The following is an 18,250-nucleotide window of genomic DNA, read 5'->3' as shown; positions in this document are numbered from 1 at the left end:
CACATAAATTCACTTGACTTTTAAAGATGAAATGTGGATTTTGATCCTTTTAATTTTTGCTGACATAACATCAATAATAAGTGTTTTGGTCATTTCAGACAGAAGAAATTAATATGAATTTAATGCTTACAAGTGTCCTGGAGCATTAGGAAGCTATTTAATACTAACTCATACCCCATTTGACGGAGCTATAGGAGCCTTGATACTGTTTGCTCCTATATAATTTTCTGTAGTGAAAAAGAATTGTCAAAATCAAGTTCATGTGAAAAATAAATGAATGTTTCTTATCAAGACCATTCCATAATTTTACCTTAATTTCAAATCAAAACAGTTAATAGCAGCCTTGTCATAGAATTAAAATTTTTAAAAATGAAAGTTTAGGGGCTTTCCTGGTGGCACAGTGGTTGAGAGTCCGCCTGCCAATGCAGGGGACACGGGTTTGTGCCCTGGTCTGGGAAGATCCCACATGCCGCGAAGCGGTTAGGCCTGTGAGCCATGGCCGCTGAGCCTGCGCGTCCGGAGCCTGTGCTCCACAACGGGAGAGGCCACAACAGTGAGAGGCCCGCGTACCACAAAAAAAAAAAAAATGTGAATGATACCAGATACAAATGCAGTAAAATAAATTGTTTGTGGAATTTTGCCTATATTTTGACTGTTATTTTGAGGTGGGCTCTTATTAGGTCCTCAAAGGGGTTCGCAATCAAAAGAATTTAACCACTGAGTAGATTCAATTATTTATCTTTATAAAGGTATTTTCAGAGCTATCATTGGAAGATTTTAGATTAAGGGAAATGAGCAGTATTTTGGGGGAGTAAGAAATCAGTTTTTTTTTTAATCAAGTTTTAGTAATAGAAATTGACTTAAGAAATATATCCACACTTGTTAGAAAGGCAGGAGAGGGAAATTATTTCATTTAGAAATCTTAAATAAATATCCAATATTGAGAGCTATTGCTAGCCAGTGAGGGACTGAGAAGGACAAGGAAAACCAAGATGCTGTTGAGAGTAGCATGTTTAGAATTTGTAGTGAATAGTCATGACAGTACATTCTTATAAATAAGCATTTGGCTTTGGCAGATTTGCAAGTCTTGCCATAAGAAAGTATGTAATAGATGTGTCTTGAAATTTCCTTCAAAGTTTTGTAATTTTGAGCCATTTTTCTCGATTCATTCATTTGACCAACTTGTGGGTGATTTTTCTTCATTCTGTGGGCTAAGCTGTATAGCCAAGTAGCTTATCAGTGACCAAAATTTAAGTGTATTAAAAAATATAGTAAATCTTTTCATAGTAGAAATATTCAGCTCTATTTTTTTCATGGCTTTGAAATTTGGTATGTAAGAATTTGGTTTTCTTAAGTCAGGATAGATTCATACAAGCTGCTGGGTTTTATGGATTCAGGATAGGCTCATAGAAACTGCTGGGTTTTATGGTTCACTTCCTTTTATAAAGAAGTCCAGTTCAATGAAAACTGAATTCACTATTAATGAAATCTGAATTTATTGAGCTAATAAGAAAAATTTCTTTAATGAAACTTGATAACCTAGAAGAGTACTGATGTTCCAATGAATGCTTTTCATTGGTTAGAATGTAATGTTTTTATCTTGATAGATGGCCCCAAACAATTGCAATATATTGAACAGTTTTTCTAGATCTTAAAAAAATAATAAAATCATAGTTAAACGTATACTTTTTTGTATATAAAAGGAACAAATAATATAATTCAGCTTGACTTCAGGGATTTTTTTTGACTGAAGACAGAATTTTTCTGAAGGAAATATAAAAGTGTCATGGTATAAATAAAAAAATAACTAAAATAAACTTTTAAGTTTTAAAAAATATTTATATAGACTTGACACTGTTGCAGTTCGATTAATAATAAGATATATGTTAATTTTATGTAGCATAAACAATAAAAATATACCTAATTTGCTTTTGGTGGGGCATGTTTCGATTTAGGTTTTGCAAATTGATGATGTGACAATAAAAATAAGTGCTTTAAAGGCAATCTTTGACCAACTGATGGCATTTGGATTTCAACCATTTAAAACGAAAAAAATCAAAGCTATTCAAAGTGAAGGTGCAGAAGTAAACAGTAATGAAGAGCAAGAGTCAAAAGAATCTGAAGAAGAGGCTGATACAGCCAAGAATGTTCTAAAACTACTTTCTGATTTTTTAGATAGCGAGGTAAGAAATAATCATAGCCCTATTATTGTGAAAGGTAATTGTCAGCATATATATGTTTATCCTCTTTGTAGTTTTTAGGCTGAAGTTTAAACTTGGCTAACTTTTTTTTAAAATTTGCCTTTTGAATATTATAATTAAATCCTACTTTCACTTCTAATATATCTAATTTCTCACTATCAAATTACATTGTGTAGAGAATTGAAGTGTAAACAAAAATGAAATGACTGTTGGGGGGGGTTATTTTTTCATCTTTTTTCTCTGTCTTTGTGATCTGTGACTTACAAGTTCCCCCCCCAAGGGTCTTAAGAAATAATTTAAAATAATCTTACATTGGGTGGGTAGAAGTTCTAAGATATGATATGGGATTAGATCTCTTTCCTTAGGGTACTCATGAACTACATTTTTATAGCATATGTAAACATTTAAATTATAAAATTTTTATATTTTTTTGTTGAGGTGAAATTGACATTACATTAACAATTTTAGAGTGAACAATTCATTGACATTTAGTACATTAAAAATATAGTGTAACCACTGCCTCTGATTTTTAAAACATTTTCATTATCCCAAAAGGAAACTACCCATTAAGCAGTTGCTCCCTATTTCCCCTACCACCAGCCCCTAACAACTACCAATTTGCATTTTGTCTCTATGGATGTAACTCTTCTGGATATTTCCTATAAATGGAATCAGAAAATATGTGGCTTTGTGTCTGCTTTCTTTCACTTAGCTTGTTTTCAAGACTGTTGTGGCTTATATCACAAGCCTTCTTATGGCAGAATAATATTCCATTTTATGTATATACCAGAATTTGTTTAGCCATTCATCCATTGAAAGATATTTGGGCTGTTTCCACCTTTTGGCTATTGTGAATAGTGCTGCTATGAAGATGTATTTGTCTGAGTAGCTATTTTCAATTCTTTGGGGTATATTTCTAGAAGTGGGGTTACTAGGTCATATATTAATCCTTTTTTGTTGTTTTTAGGATTTTACCCCTGATCCCTATCCCAACTAGTTAATTAATACATCCTCACATATTTATCTTTTTTTTTTTTTTTGAGTGAGAACATTTAAGTTCTCTCAGCAAATTTCAGTAATACAGTAGTGTTATCAGCTAGTCACCATGTTTTACATTTGGTGTCTAGAACTTATTCTTTTTTTTCTTTTAAGGTATAATAGAACTGATAGTATACCCTTTTCCATATTTCACCCACCCACCAGTCTGTGGCAACCATTTTTTCTACTCTGTTTCTATGAGTTTGACTTTTAAAAAGATTCTGCATATGTCATATCATGCAGTATTTGTCTGTCTTTGTCAGGCTGTTTCACTTAGCATAATGTTCTCAGGGTCTACCCCTGTTGTTGCAAATGGCAGGATTTCCTTCCTTTTATGGCTGAATAATATTGCACTATATATCTCACATCTTCTTTTTTCATTCATTGATTGATACGTGGGTTGTTTCCATATCTTAGCTCTTGTAAATAATGCTACAATGAACATGGGCATGCAGATATCTCTTTGAGATTCTATTTTCATTTCCTTTGGATATATACACCCAAATTGGATTGTGTTTTTAATTTTTTGAGGAACTTCATTCTGCCTTCCAAAATGACTGTACCAGTTTACATTCCCACCAACACTGCACTAAGGTTCCCTTTTCTCCACATCCTTACCAACACTTCTCGTGTCTTTTTGATAAAGCCATTCTAACAGTGTGAGGTGATATCTCATTGTAGTATTGATTTGCGTTTCCCTGATGATTAGTGATATTGAGCAGCTTTTCATGTATCTGTCAGCCATTTGTATGTCTTCTTTGGAAAAATGTTTATCAATTCCTCTGACCATTTTTTAATCAAATTATTTGCTTTTTGCTATTGTGTTATATGAATTCTTTATATATAATTTTGGATATTAATCCCTTATCAGATATATAATTTGCAAATATTTTCTCCCATTCCATAGGTTGCTTTTTCATTTTGTTGATAGTTTCCTTTGCTGTGCAGAAGGTTTTCAGTTTGATATAGTCCCATGTGTTTATTTTTGCTTTTGTTACCTATGTTAAGGAGCTGACTATCCTGTTTTTTTGTAGGCGTTTCATGATTTCATGTGGTAATTTCTTTAACTTTTTGAGGACTTGCCAAACTGTTTTCCATAGCAGCTGAACCATTTTACATTCCCACCAACAAAGAACAGGGTTCCATCCTTATCAACACTTGTTATTTTAAAATAATTTTGTTTTATTAATAAGAAAAAATTGTTAGTAAAAATTTTAGCCATCTTGTTTTGAATTGCCTTTCCCTAATAACTAATGATGAGTATCTACATGTGCTTTTTGGCTATTTGTATACCTTGTTTGGAGAAATATGTATTCAAATCCTTTGCTCATTTTTAAATTGGGGTGTCCTTCTGAATTCTTTATATATTCTGGGTAGTAGATCCTTATCAGATAACTGATATGCAGATATTTTCTCCTATAGGTTGTCTTTTCAGTTTGTTAATAATGTCCTTAGATTTTTAAAAAGTTTTAAATTTTGATGAAGACTAATTTATCTTTCCTTTTGCTGCTTGTGCTTTTGGTGTTATATCTAAGAATACATTGCCAAATCAAAAGTCATGAAAATTTATCTCTGTTTTCTTCTAAAAGTTTTACTCCTTTAGCTTTTAATTTAGGTGGATTGGTGCATTTTCAGCTAATATTTGTACATGGTGTGAGGTAGAGGTCCAACTTCATTGGTTTGCCTGTGGACATCCAGTTGTCTGAGCACCGTTAGTTGAAGAGACTATTCTTTTCCTATTGAATTGTTTTAGCACCATTGTGGAGGGTGAGAGAATCAATTGATCATAGGAATATGGGTTTATTTCTAGACTCTCAATTCTTTTCCATTGTTTGTGTCCACCCTTGTGCCATTACCTGACTGTTTTGATTCATGTAACTTCATAGTAAGTTTTGAAATCAGGAAGTTGAGTTTTCCAACTTTGGTTCTTTATTTTCAGTATTGTCTTGGCTATTTGGGGTATCTTGCAGTTCCTTATGAATTTGAGGATTGGCTTTTCCATTTCTGGAAAAAAGTCTATTGGAATTTTGATAGGGATTGCATTGAATATGTAGATTGCATTGGGCAGTATTGCCATCTTAATGTTATGTTTTCCAATCCATGAACTAGAATATCTTTACATTTATTTAGGTCATTTTTAATTTCTTTCAGAAATGGTATATAGTTTTCAGGGTACATGTTTTTTACTTCCTTGATGAAATTTATTCCTATATATTTTATTTTGGTTGCTATTGTAAATGGAATTGTTTTCTTAATTTCCTTTTTTGGATTGTTCATTCTTGTTGTATAGAAACTCAACTGTTTTGTGTGTGGATTTGATTTCATATCCTGCAACTTGGCTGCATTCGTTAGCTCTTGTACAATAGTTTCCGTGTGTGTGTGTGTGTGTGTGTGTGTGTGTGTATTCTTTGGGATTTTTTCTATAAGACCAAGTCATCTGTGAAGAGACAGTTTTAATTCTTCCTTTGCAATTTGAATGTCTTTTATTTGTTTTTCTTGCCTAATTTCTCTGGCTAGAACTTGCTGTACAATCTTGAATAGCAGTGGTTAAAGCAGGCATCCTTGTCTTGTTTCTGATCTTAGGGGGAAAGTTTTCAGTCTTTAACCATTGAGTATGATGTAGAAGTTATCTTCTGTTTTTTTTTTTCCAGTCATAAAAGCATGTTTAATTTTGTCAAATGGTTTTTCTACATCAATTGAAATGATTATGTGATTTTTTTTTTTTTTTTGCCGTATGCGGGCCTCTCACTGTTGTGGCCTCTCCCTGTTGTGGCCTCTCCCGTTGCGGAGCACAGCCTCCGGATGTGCAGGCTCAGCGGCCATGGCTCACAGGCCTAGCCGCTCCGTGGCATGTGGGATCTTCCCAGACCGGGGCACGAACCTGTGTCCCCTGTATTGGCAGGCGGACTCTCAACCACTGTGCCACCAGGGAAGCCCATGATTTTTTTTTTTAATTGCTATGGTACATTACATTGCTTGATTTTCTTATGTTGAACCACCCTTGCATTCCTTGGATAAATCCCACTTGGTTATGGTGTATAATCTTTTTAATATGTTGTTGGATTCCATTTGCTAGTAATTTATTAAAGATTTTTACATCTGTATTCATAAGGGAAATTGGTCTGTAGTTTCCTTGTATTGGTCTTTGTCTGCCTTTGGCATCAGTGTAATACTGACCTCATAAACTGAGATAGGAGTTGTTTTCTCCTCTTCTATTGTTTTCGAAGACTTTGAGAAAGATTGGTGTCAAGTCTTCTTTAAATATTTGGTAGAATTTACTAGTGAACACATCTGGTCTTGGACTTTTCTTTTGGAGAGGTTTCTAATTTCCTTATTCAATCTGTTTATTGTTATAGGTCTGTTCAGATTTTCTATTTCTTCTTGAGTCTATTTTTGTAATTTGTGTGTTTCTAGGAACTGGTTCATTTCATCTAGGTTGTTTAATTTGTTGGTATTCAGTTCTTATTATTCGTTTATAATCCTTTTTATTTCTGTAAGGTCAGTTGTAATGTTGCTGCTTTTATTTCTGATTTTAGTTGTTTGCATCGTCTTTTTTTCTTTGTTAGTCTAACTCAAGGTTTTTCAATTGTGTTCATCTTTTCAAAGAACCAACTTCTGGTTTCATTGATTCTCTCCGGCCCACCCCCGATTTTCTATCTCTTTTTTAGTTCTTTAAAGTGTAAAGTTATTGATTTGAGATTTTTTTTTTAAATGTAGGCATTTACTGCTATAAATTTCCCTCTGAACACTGTTTTCAATGCACACCATAAGTTTTTGTTTGTTGCATTTTCATTTTTATTCATCTAATTTCTTTTTTTTTTTTTTGGCTGCTTTGGGTCTTTGTTATTGTGGTCAGGCTTTCTCTAGCTGCAGCGAGCGGGGGCTACTCTTCGTTGTGGTATGCGGGCTTCTCATTGTGGTGTCTTCTCTTGTTGCAAGCTCGGGCTCTAGGCACGCATGCTTCAGTAGTTTTAGCTTGCAGGCTCAGTAGTTGTGGCTTATGGGCTCTAGAGTGCAGGCTCAGTAGTTGTGGCACACAGGCTTAGTTGCTCTGTGGCATGTGGGATCTTCCCAGACCAGGGCTCGAACCCATGTCCCCAGCATTGACAGGCGGATTCTTAACCATTGCACCACCAGGGAAGCCCCCATCTTTCTAATTTCCATTTTGATGACTTCTTTGACCTTTGGTGTGTAAGAAGAGTGTATTGTTTAATTTACAGACTTGTGAATTTTACAGTTTTCGTCTCTTGTTGCTTTTCAGGTGTATTCCATTGTAGTTGGAGAAGATATTTTGTATAATGTCATTCTTTATGAATTTATTAAGACTTGTTTTGGGCCTAATATAGCCTCTGTTCTTGAGAATGTTCCATGTGCACCTGAAGAATGTGTAGTCTGCTATTTTGGGGTGGAGTGTTCTATATGTTTGGTAGTTCTAGTTCGTTTATGGTGGTGTTCAAGTCCTCTATTTCCTTATTGGTCTGTCTAGTTGTTCTATCTATTACAGAAAGTGGAGTAGTGAAGTCTTCAGTTATTATTATAGAGCTGTCTATTTCTCCCTGCAATTCTGTCAGTGTATGTTCATATATTTTGGGGCTCTGTTGTTTGTTGTGTATATGTTTATAATTATCTCTTTGATGGATTGACCTTTTTTAAATCAATATTTAATGTCTTTTGTATATTGTAACAGTTTTTTACTTCACATTTGGACTGCAGAATAGTGGAAATAAGTCCTTCCTTATCAGTATTTTCTTTTTTCTTTATTGGAGTATAATTGTATCAGTATTTTCTTAAATTTTGAGTTATTAGCCAAGTGATAGACTGACTTCTCATTGGCAGTTGTCCAGTGCTGTGGGCTTGCTGACATTGCATAGATGGAAAACTGTTGCACATGAAAACTGTTTGACAGTAGATGAATGGTTTTTGTTTTTTAAATAGTGCAGGTACTTTAATCTTCTTTTGGCTAAACTAGATTCTGTGGCTTTGATTTTATTTTTGTCATAAACACTAAAAAATCTTGACTTCCTTGACTGTCCTCTGGACCATAAATAATAGTTTTTCACATGCTTTAAAGACTTGCAGTCCTGTCCCAATTAAAATTCCCATATTAGAAATTTTTAAAAAGACAGAGGGCATGCAGCCTTTGGAGTTGGAGACTTAAAGATTTGTGTTCTGGTAATGTCTGTGAATCTTCAATAAGGTATTTACTGTCTCTGTCCTGTTTCCTTATCTTTAAAATGGAAATAATGATGCCTATTCAGTGGGATAATTCTTTAATTTAGTCAACAAATATTTGAGAGCTATTTATGTGCCAGTCATTATATGCTCTTGAGAGTTCAATGCTGAGTGGAACAAAGTCTCTGCTCTCATGGTTGTTGTGAGCCCTAAATGAGTTTGTATGTGGAAAGCACATGCCAGTACCCTGGCACTTATTAATCTTATCAACCTCTACATTTTTCTTCTTATTTTTGAGTTTTGAAAAATTTCTGAAATAGTTCTTGTATCTGCTCATTCCTCTGTTTTTCCTCCTGTCCCCTCTAGTTTAGACTTGTCTTGCATTCCCAGATTATGGCCTGTCTAGATAATTTTCCTGAAATCTCATTCAAATCTTATCTCCCTACCCTTTCAAAAATCTTCAACCATATTTCTTTACCTAATTTTCGAGGTCTCTCTAATCTGATCACTGAGCAAACTTACTTTCCATCAATAATAATAATCACTGACATTTGTTGAGGATTTACTGTGTAGATAGCACTCCTTAGAGCTTTACATGTATTATTTCTTTGTGTTTTTTGATAAGTAGTTTGATTATCCCTTTTTTTTTGTATATGGAAAAAGTGAGGCACAAAGAAGTTAAGTAATATGCACAGGATCAGATCATGCAGCTAGGAAGTGTCAGAGGCTTGAATTTAATTCAGGCTCAATAACCAATATTTTTAATTACTACTCTTATACCTGTACCTGCATTTGAATACCACTACATCTTTTCCATTTTCTTCTCTAGGTTTGTTTTGGTTTCTCTTTCTAGGAATGCCTTTTTCTACTTGTACACGTTCTATTCACATTTTACCTATTATTCACACACATTGCCACACCCACCTCTGGAGCTTTCATTTATAGGCACCTCTGATGGCAGAGACCATTACTGAAGGTTTTCTATATCTTAGCACCATGATAAGTGTTTAATACATATAGTTTTGATTTCTGGTTTCACAATATTATAAGATCTTTTGGTTTTTCTAAAGAGTTTAAAAGGAATTGAAGTTTTCATAGCTAGACTAATAATTTGTCACATAGCCTTAACCTAAAAGGAAAAAACAAAATCTTTTTATATGCCTTTAAAATAATTCATAATAACAGGAATGATTTTGGATAGTTTATATACAAATACTTATTTGGGGCTACAATGTAAGGCTTAAAAAGGAAATACAAATAAAAAATTTCTTTTAAATGAAAGTCATTTTTAATAGGTGTCTGAACTCAGGACAGGAGCTGCAGAAGGACTAGCCAAGCTGATGTTCTCTGGGCTTTTGGTCAGCAGCAGGATTCTTTCTCGTCTTGTCTTGTTATGGTACAATCCTGTGACTGAAGAGGATGTTCGACTTCGACATTGCCTAGGCGTGTTCTTCCCAATGTTTGCTTATGCAAGCAGGTATTTAGTCATATCGATAAATCAAAATCTAACTTGAAGTTAAATTCAGGCTCCCTATGAGTCATATCTATAGTATTTTGTTGTTAATGTTCTTCTTCTTCAGTGGTAAGTGAAGAACTTACTTAGATTCTATCTACCTGAATCATTTGGCTCTTTCCTAGATGAATATGTACTCTATCTTGGTGGGGTGCATTTAATATATAATGTTGTTGCTGCTTTTTAAAGAATCATGTTTTTTCTTTGCCAACATACCTCAAATTGTTTTTCAATAGGACTAACCAGGAATGTTTTGAAGAAGCCTTTCTTCCAACTCTACAAATACTGGCCAATGCCCCTGCATCTTCTCCTTTAGCTGAAATAGACATCACTAATGTTGCTGAGTTACTTGTAGATTTGACAAGACCAAGTGGATTAAATCCTCAGGCCAAGAATTCCCAAGATTATCAGGTAGGTGAGTATGTTAGCCTGTGGATGGTCTAGGGATGGTAACTAGCATGCTTTGGTAAAATAACCCCTCTCACAGATTCTTTGAAATAGTGAGAAGCTACATATAGATCTTGAGATTTCTAGTTTATATGGTAGCACATAACACAAAGCAAGAAAAAGAAAAAGATCTTTTGCAACTATGTGGGTGGACCTAGAGGGTATTATGCTTTGTGAAGTAAGTCAGAGAAAGACAAATACTCTGTTATCACTTACATGCAGACCCTAAAAAGTAAAACGAATGAATATAACAAAACAGACACACAGTTATAGAGGACAAACTAGTGGTTACTAGTAGGGAAGGGGAGGGGAGAGGGACAAGATAGAGATAGGAGATTAAGAGACATAAACTACTATGTATAAAATAAACTACAAGGATTACTGTACAGCACAGGGAAATGTAGCCATTTTTTTATAATAACTTGAAATGGAGTATAATCTATAAAAATATTGAATCACTCTCTTGTGCACCTGAAACTAATATAATATTGTAGATCAATTATAATTTTTTAAAAAATCTTTTGGGAAATGGGGAGATAATCATATAAAAATAGAAGTAATCAGTGCTAACATTTTTGCTACTGAAAAGAAGTTACCGAAAATTCATCATCCTTACTACCCCCTCCCCACCTAGTTCTGGCTGTTAATCATTCTGAATAATGACCTGTTATGTAGGACTCATTGAGTCCTCAGTTGTTGGCTTACCTGCTCTGTTTCTGATACAAGGAAGGAGAATTCAAAGATTGAAACTCACCTCAGGCTTAGTTTTGTTTTTAATTCAAAGAAGATATAGTAAGTGCATACTCTCCCACAAATTACATGTAGCTGGTTTTTAACCCTTTAATATCATTTGATCAAACATTCACCATATTGAAAATTAATGTGTTAATTATTTCAGATGCCAGCTGATTAAGTTGAAAATATTGGTCTTCTGTTTTGTTACTTAGTGACTGCATACTTCATTTGAGTTACTATGTTACATGTTATTGGAAAGAAGATTACAATGGATATTAAGGCAAAATATAGTAAGGGTCAGTGATATAGCTACTAAGTGCTTTAGCGCTTTAGAAGATGGCAGGTTTCATGTGGTATGGGTGATGAGTACAGCATTACTAGTTTTAAATCTCACTGAGTAAAATTCACTTAGACCTTGTTGGGATTTGGGGAGTGGTTTGGATAGAGAGAAAGACTTTTAGTAAAGGTGATTAAATGTAGCTGGTAGTACAAGTCATGTTGGGGAACTGTGGAAAAAATCTGTCAGCTAAGGATCCTGACAGGGATCCTTAGGGAAGAACAATAGGATAGGGAATTTGGAGTTGACTCTGTTTGCAGGGCGTATAATGAAAGGGTATAATGAAAGGGTTAATGGGATGACAGTTACTTATTAGGCAGATTAATTTGGTGGTCAGTTTCATTAGGTGAGGTGAATAGGGAGAGAATATTAATAAAGAGGGCAGTTAAAAGTTGATATAATTAGGAGATAAAAGCTTACAGAAAAAGAATAATAGTAGTAGTAGTAGTAGAAAGTAGACAGAAAAAAGTAGTAGAAATTGACATAGAAAAAAAATTACGGGTAGAAAAGCCTAGAAGAACGAACTTTGTGTGAGGCAAGGGAGATGGAGGAATCCAAGATAACTCTGAGGTCCTAAGTGTGGGTGACAGAAGACTTCAAAGAAGCTGTTGACATTAGGGCGTACTCTCATGATCAGCATCTTGGAGGAGTGAGGGAAATAGATTGGGCAGAGGAAGAAGTTGAACTGTCATGCAGTCTTTTTTTTTTTTTTTGTGGTACACGGGCCTCTCACTGTTGTGGCCTCTCCTGTTGCGGAGCACAGGCTCCAGATGCGCAGGCTCAGTAGCCATGGCTCATGAATCTAGCCGCTCCGTGGCATGTGGGATCTTCCTGGACTGGGGCACGAACCCGTGTCCCCTGCATCGGCAGGCTGACTCTCAACCACTGCGCCACCAGGGAAGCCCTGTCATGCAGTCTTAAGGTCCCAGCTGATCTCACAGAAGTTCCAGAATTGGGATAGTTCTTTGCTTTGTCCAGAATTGAAACAAGGCTAGGCTGTTGTACCTGTACATCTGCCAGTTATTGAATGTGGACTAACCGTTGCGGGGAAGGTGTGACCTTAGGCAGAGCCCATTGTCTTCAGCTTGGATCAGTTCTGCACCTGGGAACTTTTAGCCTCCATAACTCGTGGTAGCCTGGAGAATGAATGGTCAGTAGTAAAGCAGATGGATCTGAGCCCTGTACCATGGCATCCACTCTACAAGAAGGGGAGCTCACATGGGGAGGACTATGATAATTTTGTTTTAGACATTTTGGATTATGTCAAGATAATTAGTTGGAAATGATAGATGTGTCAGACTGTATTGTAATCATACCATTTCAATTGACAAGGATTTTTCTCTTGATTTTCCAGGCCTTGACAGTTCATGACAATCTGGCTATAAAAATTTGCAATGAGATCCTAACATGTCCATATTCACCAGAAATTCGGGTCTATACGAAAGCCTTGAGTTCTTTAGAACTCACTAGCAGTCTTGCTAAAGATCTTCTGGTTCTGCTGAATGAGATTCTGGAGGTAAGTAGTTTCTAGTTACTCTTAATGTGTATAAATTTTTATCAAAGTAGAATTTACATGATTCTATTAATTTATGCATACATTAGTATGCTGTGACTTTGTTCATTTGAAGTAAATATTTCCTTCATAAATTTAATAGAATTTTTAGAATGTTGTATTATCAGTATATAGCGTTTTTGAAAGAAGATTAGAAAATGCTGCATTAAAAAAAGTTTTCTGTTACAGCAAGTAAAAGATAGAATGTGTGTGAGAGCTTTGGAGAAAATCAAGGTTCAGTTAGAAAAAGGAAGTAAAGAACATGGTGACCAAGTTGTAGCGGCACAGGATGACAACACAACTACAGCTGTTTTTCAAAGTGAAGATGGTAATGACATACTAACCTGAGTATTTTTAAGATTCTGTCCTTTTCATCTTTACTGAGATACATTGTTTTCCTCCTCTAACATATATGTGATTGTATGTCAGAAATGGAAGAAAAGTTTTTCTAATTAAATCCCCTCAGGAAAGTGTATTACTGAGAAGTGTTCACTCACCATATAACCATGCATACTATGTTCCTAAGAGTTTTGTTTGCTTATTTTCCAGTGTTCACATTTTTTTGGAACACTTATTTATGATAAATTTTCAATAGCTGCTATTGGGACTGGTTGTCTTTGATTTGATCATTTAAAGTATTTCATGAGGCTACTTTTAATTTAGTTCATTAATAATTGTAGTATTTCCTTTAATAGAAAACAACAAAGAAGTATATATAACTCCTGTCAAGGATGTAAAAGCAACCCGAATGAAATCCACTCAGCAAAAGACCAACAGAGGTAATATATGGATTGACTAGCTTTTTTTAAAATAAATTTATTTATTTATTTAATTATTTAGTTTTGGTTGCATTAGATTCTTCGTTGCTGCACATGGGCTTTCTCCAGTTGCAGCGAGTGGGGGCTTCTCTTGTTGCGGAGCACGGGCTTGAGGCATGTGGGCTTCAGCAGTTGTGTGTGGGCTCAGTAGTTGCGGTGTGCAGGCTCTAGAGTGCAGGCTCAGTAGTTGTGGCGCCCGGGCTTAGTTGCTCTGCGGCATGTGGGATCTTCCCAGACCAGGGATTAAACCCGTGTTTCCTGCATTGGCAGGCGGATTCTTTTTTTTTTTTTTTTCAATTTATTTATTTATTTTTGGCTACATTGGGTCTTCATTGCTGCGTGCAGGCTTTTCTCTAGTTGCGTCGAGTGGGGGCTACTTTTCGTTGCGGTGTGCGGGGTTCTCATTGTGGTGTCTTCTCGTTGTGGAGCATGGGCTGTAGGCGCGCGAGCTTCAGTAGTTGTGGCTTGCAGGCTCTAGAGCGCAGGCTCAGTAGTTGTGGCACACGGGCTTAGTTGCTCCATGGCATGTGGGATATTCCTGGACCAGGGCTTGAACCCATGTCGCCCACATTGGTTGGTGGATTCTTAACCCCTGCGCCACCAGGGAAGTCCCCTGGATTGACTAACCTTATAATAAAACTTTTCAGTTTTGTTATCCAGTGAAATACTTTGTTTCCTTAGATAGGTATAAAGATCATTCATTGTCTTCAGTATCCTTAACTTTCTTTTTGATTTGTTTTAGCTGATATTAGGTTTTGCTTTGTGTCTAAAAGACATCAGTGTTGCTTCAAGTGCTTTTGATTGAAAGAAATATGATGCAAAAGATCATACTGCAAAGGACTATTTGGGTTAAATTAAGATTTTTATTATCAAATGATGAACAGTGATTTTATATTTATATTATCAGTTGTTTGTGGTCTGTCCTTTATATGATTAAGCATTTTTGTCCCTTTTATCCTCCTAGTATATTTCTGGGCTTCTGTTTTCCGTTTTATTTCATATTTTCCCAACATAAATTTATTTTCAAAGGGATATCCAACAATAGGGGATTTGCTGGAATAAAGTAAATGTTGACTATTAGGGGATCACTTAGGAAAAAAAATGTGAAATTCAAGGTCTTTTTAATCTTTTATTATTTTCTTATTACAAAAGCAATGCATGCTTATTACAGAAGAATCAGAAAACACATCCAAGCAAACTAATCAAAAGAATGCTAATAATTCCACCTATGAACCAACCATTATTTTAATCCTTGAAAAATATTTTTTGAGGCCCTTTTCTGTGTAGACTTAATTTTTTTCTAAATGGAAAAAAGTAATATTGTTTGGTAGCCAATCAGTTATTTAAATGCTAATTGCTGGCTAACTGTTTCACATTAGTCCCATATTGTTGGATGTTTTCTTGGGTATAACTGCATTAGAAGTTTACAAGCAAATACGTACAGTTGGAAGAAAACAGAAAGAAAAAGTCTCACTTGAATAAGTAGGGTATATAAATTTCAACCAAATGATCATACTGAATAATCTGCTTTTGATCAGATTGCTTTTAATCAGGTATAAGAACTACACCTCTTTTTTTTTTTAATAGCTCAAACTTCATTTATATATGCTGTTTTATTATCATAAATGAGCATCACAGGCCACTTCACTGCTTAACCTTGTGAATTTCTAGCTAGAATTTTTGTAACCCCCCAGCATATAAAGGGCTTTAATTTTTATACTGAAATGTTTTAGAACACACATTTGAATTGACCATGTATATGTTCGAATATTTTATAATAAACTATACCTTACTGATTAAAGTTCTATTTATTTAGGATCTGTTTTATGGGCTTAATCTCTCTTTTTAACCTTAATTTTCATTAGGTTCTCCATATACCTTGTGCTATGAGGTACTTTCTTTATATAACATTTTTCACATGCTTCTTTCCCCCAAATAAATTTAACAAAATTTGCCACCTATAACTCAATTTCCATCTTTTCCCTTGCCTATTATAAGAGAAATTACAAAAGAAATTAGTAAAATTTTGATCTTGCTGGGGTTCCTTTTCTCCATGGTGTTGATCATTTGTATCAAGGTGGCTGGGAACTAGGAGGAAAGGGTGTTGAAGAGGGAAAAATAAAGGATTTGGGTACCCCAGAAAACAGGTTAAAAATGAGCAATTGATAATAGATTTTGATAATGATTTATATACTGTCTTTAAGGACGGAGAAAAGTGATAGCTTCAGCTAGAACGAACAGGAGACGTCAGACTGTTGAGGCTGAGGCTGACTCTGAAAGGTATGCCATGCACATCTGCAATATGTAAAGAGGTTTATCGTCATTTAAAAAAAAATGTCTAGAAGTAAAAAAAAAAAAAATTGTAGTTTGTTTATACTGTGATTATTTAACAAGATAATCCGTGAAAATTTACAGCTTTTTAGATTATGTATCTAAGAGCATTTGACTTCCTCTGGCTTGTGTGCTTTTCCTGTTCGTTGACATGGCTTTTAGTACTAGGTAGTTATCTTTATGTTCTTTCAAATTGTATTTCCATCTGTTCCTCTAATTATAAGATCATGTATGTATGACTTCTCTGAACTTGAATTTGCAAACTATTGAGATTCAGATTTTCTACACTTATAATGATAGAATAATTCTGCCTATAATTTGGATGATATTAGTTATATAGTTTATTTTTGGTTTCTGCCAATAAGCCATTGTTGGAAGCTGTTTACAGCTGTCTTGCATTCATTCATTCATAGGTAAAATGTATATATTTTCAGTTTATAACTTTAGATCAAGTTTTAATTAAAGTATCTTTTGGGGAAACTTGCTGTTTACAGTGTTTTAAGAATGTATTGCCTAAATAAATAGAACTTATTTTTTCACTACTTGAGTTTCCAAAAAAACTCTTGGGCAGTTGTTATGGTTCCTGTTGAATTACAAGCTTCATTATAGAAGTTTGGGTTTTTGTTTTTTGCTTTTTTCTGTATAATACCAGGTTCCATGTAGATATAAAAAAAAATTAGGTTTTCCATGGTTCACTTTGCTGGATAGCCAATCGGTGTTTTTTGGTTTTGAGATTTTAGTTTTAAGCTTAATGGAATCAGGATATCAATCACACATGGATAGAATGACAGAAACAAAGTTTTATTTATAAATAAACTGGTTTTAAAGCTTGTATTTAAATTGGTGTATTTCAACATCTGTTTAGTGATCATGAAGTTCCAGAGCCAGAATCAGAAATGAAGATGAGACTACCAAGACGAGCAAAGACGGCAGCACTAGAAAAAAGTAAACTTAACCTTGCATAATTTCTCAGTGAAGATAAAAATTAGGAGAAGATATGATGGAGGTGGAGTCCCTTGAAAAATGTCCTTTAAAATTATATTCATTTCTTTGCTTTAATAAAGTTACCCTTGTATGAAAATTAGAAGAAGTCTGATTCTTGTAGAACTTCCTGCTGTGTGATTCCACATTACTTTAGCCTGTATTGAAGCAGTGAGACAGCGTCCATCAGTGTGCTCCACAGACCATCTCCATCAGTCATGGATTTAATCAGAATCTAAGGTGGGCCCAGGAACCTGCTTTTTAACAGCCTTCCCAGGTGATGCTTATGAGTTCTCACATTTAAAATCATGGCATTATAGACAACTTTTAAATGTAACTAGCTGGTAACTTGCATTTGAAAAGTTTGACTTAGATGTGGCAGATCCAACATAGATAAAAACACCTCAGAACACATTTTAAAAACGACATCTTAAGGGCAAATGAAGTACCACAAACTGGCTAGAGAGGAGCTTACTTCCAGGAAAGACTAGTATAATGAACCAAAGTCCCCAGCATCCAAGTTCAACAGTTATCATTTTGATAATTTTGTGATTCTTACACTTAAAAATATTTTGATAATGCTACATGCATGAGTAATTTTTTTCATAGAATGTTTGCATATAAGAGCCCAAGTTTGCTTATGTTGTGATGGTTCCTGGGTTAGGGAAATGTTCACATATACATATTAATCATGGAGTTCTCTATGTTTTTGGCATAACAAAATATTTATTGTGGGTAATAGAAAATACTAGTAGGAAAAGAATGTGACAGGAAGTCCACTATATACTAATGTGTGAATGAGCACTATTTCTTCACTGTAAATTTATTTTCTGAATTGGCACTGGCCTGACTTAAGAAACTTAAAACTGTGTCAAATCAGTCCTCTTTCCTTCTGTAACTCCCAACCAAACACCTTTTACTCCTCTGATAATCATCTCTATTATTCAGAACAGAAATACCCTAACATCGGATCTAATACATTGGTTTTAATAATAATTGTGCTTTTTTAGGTTTATTTACCAGAGGCCATTTAAGGTGATGTTCTAAGATGGAGCTAAAGTAAGAATGCTGTGCTTTTTTGAGCCAAATTGCTACATTACATATGTATATGTGCTTTATAAAACT

General features: G+C 34.7%; 1 protein-coding gene across 2 annotated transcripts in view; it reads left to right on the top strand.

Moving 5' to 3' along the window:
- NCAPG (non-SMC condensin I complex subunit G) overlaps window positions 1-17,234 on the top strand; it is a 46,169-nt gene extending 28,935 nt beyond the window's left edge. Inside the window, exons 14-21 of one of the 2 annotated variants that reach the window (XM_004282517.4) lie at window positions 1,956-2,183; window positions 9,707-9,888; window positions 10,161-10,335; window positions 12,798-12,959; window positions 13,185-13,323; window positions 13,691-13,774; window positions 16,018-16,093; window positions 17,010-17,234. In XM_004282517.4, the coding sequence (XP_004282565.1) occupies window positions 1,956-2,183; window positions 9,707-9,888; window positions 10,161-10,335; window positions 12,798-12,959; window positions 13,185-13,323; window positions 13,691-13,774; window positions 16,018-16,093; window positions 17,010-17,109 (1,146 nt within the window). In that variant the 3' untranslated portion in view covers window positions 17,110-17,234. Of the gene's footprint in view, window positions 1-1,955; window positions 2,184-9,706; window positions 9,889-10,160; window positions 10,340-12,797; window positions 12,960-13,184; window positions 13,324-13,690; window positions 13,775-16,017; window positions 16,094-17,009 lie in introns of those variants that run through there. The other variant, XM_049709486.1, reaches the window with a different exon arrangement.
- The last annotated feature ends 1,016 nt before the right edge of the window (window positions 17,235-18,250 follow it).

The sequence above is a fragment of the Orcinus orca genome, chromosome 4, assembly GCF_937001465.1.
Source record: "Orcinus orca chromosome 4, mOrcOrc1.1, whole genome shotgun sequence".
Classification (NCBI taxonomy): domain Eukaryota; kingdom Metazoa; phylum Chordata; class Mammalia; order Artiodactyla; family Delphinidae; genus Orcinus; species Orcinus orca.
Note: the sequence above shows the minus strand (reverse complement) of the source record. Positions and strands in the feature narration are given on the sequence as shown.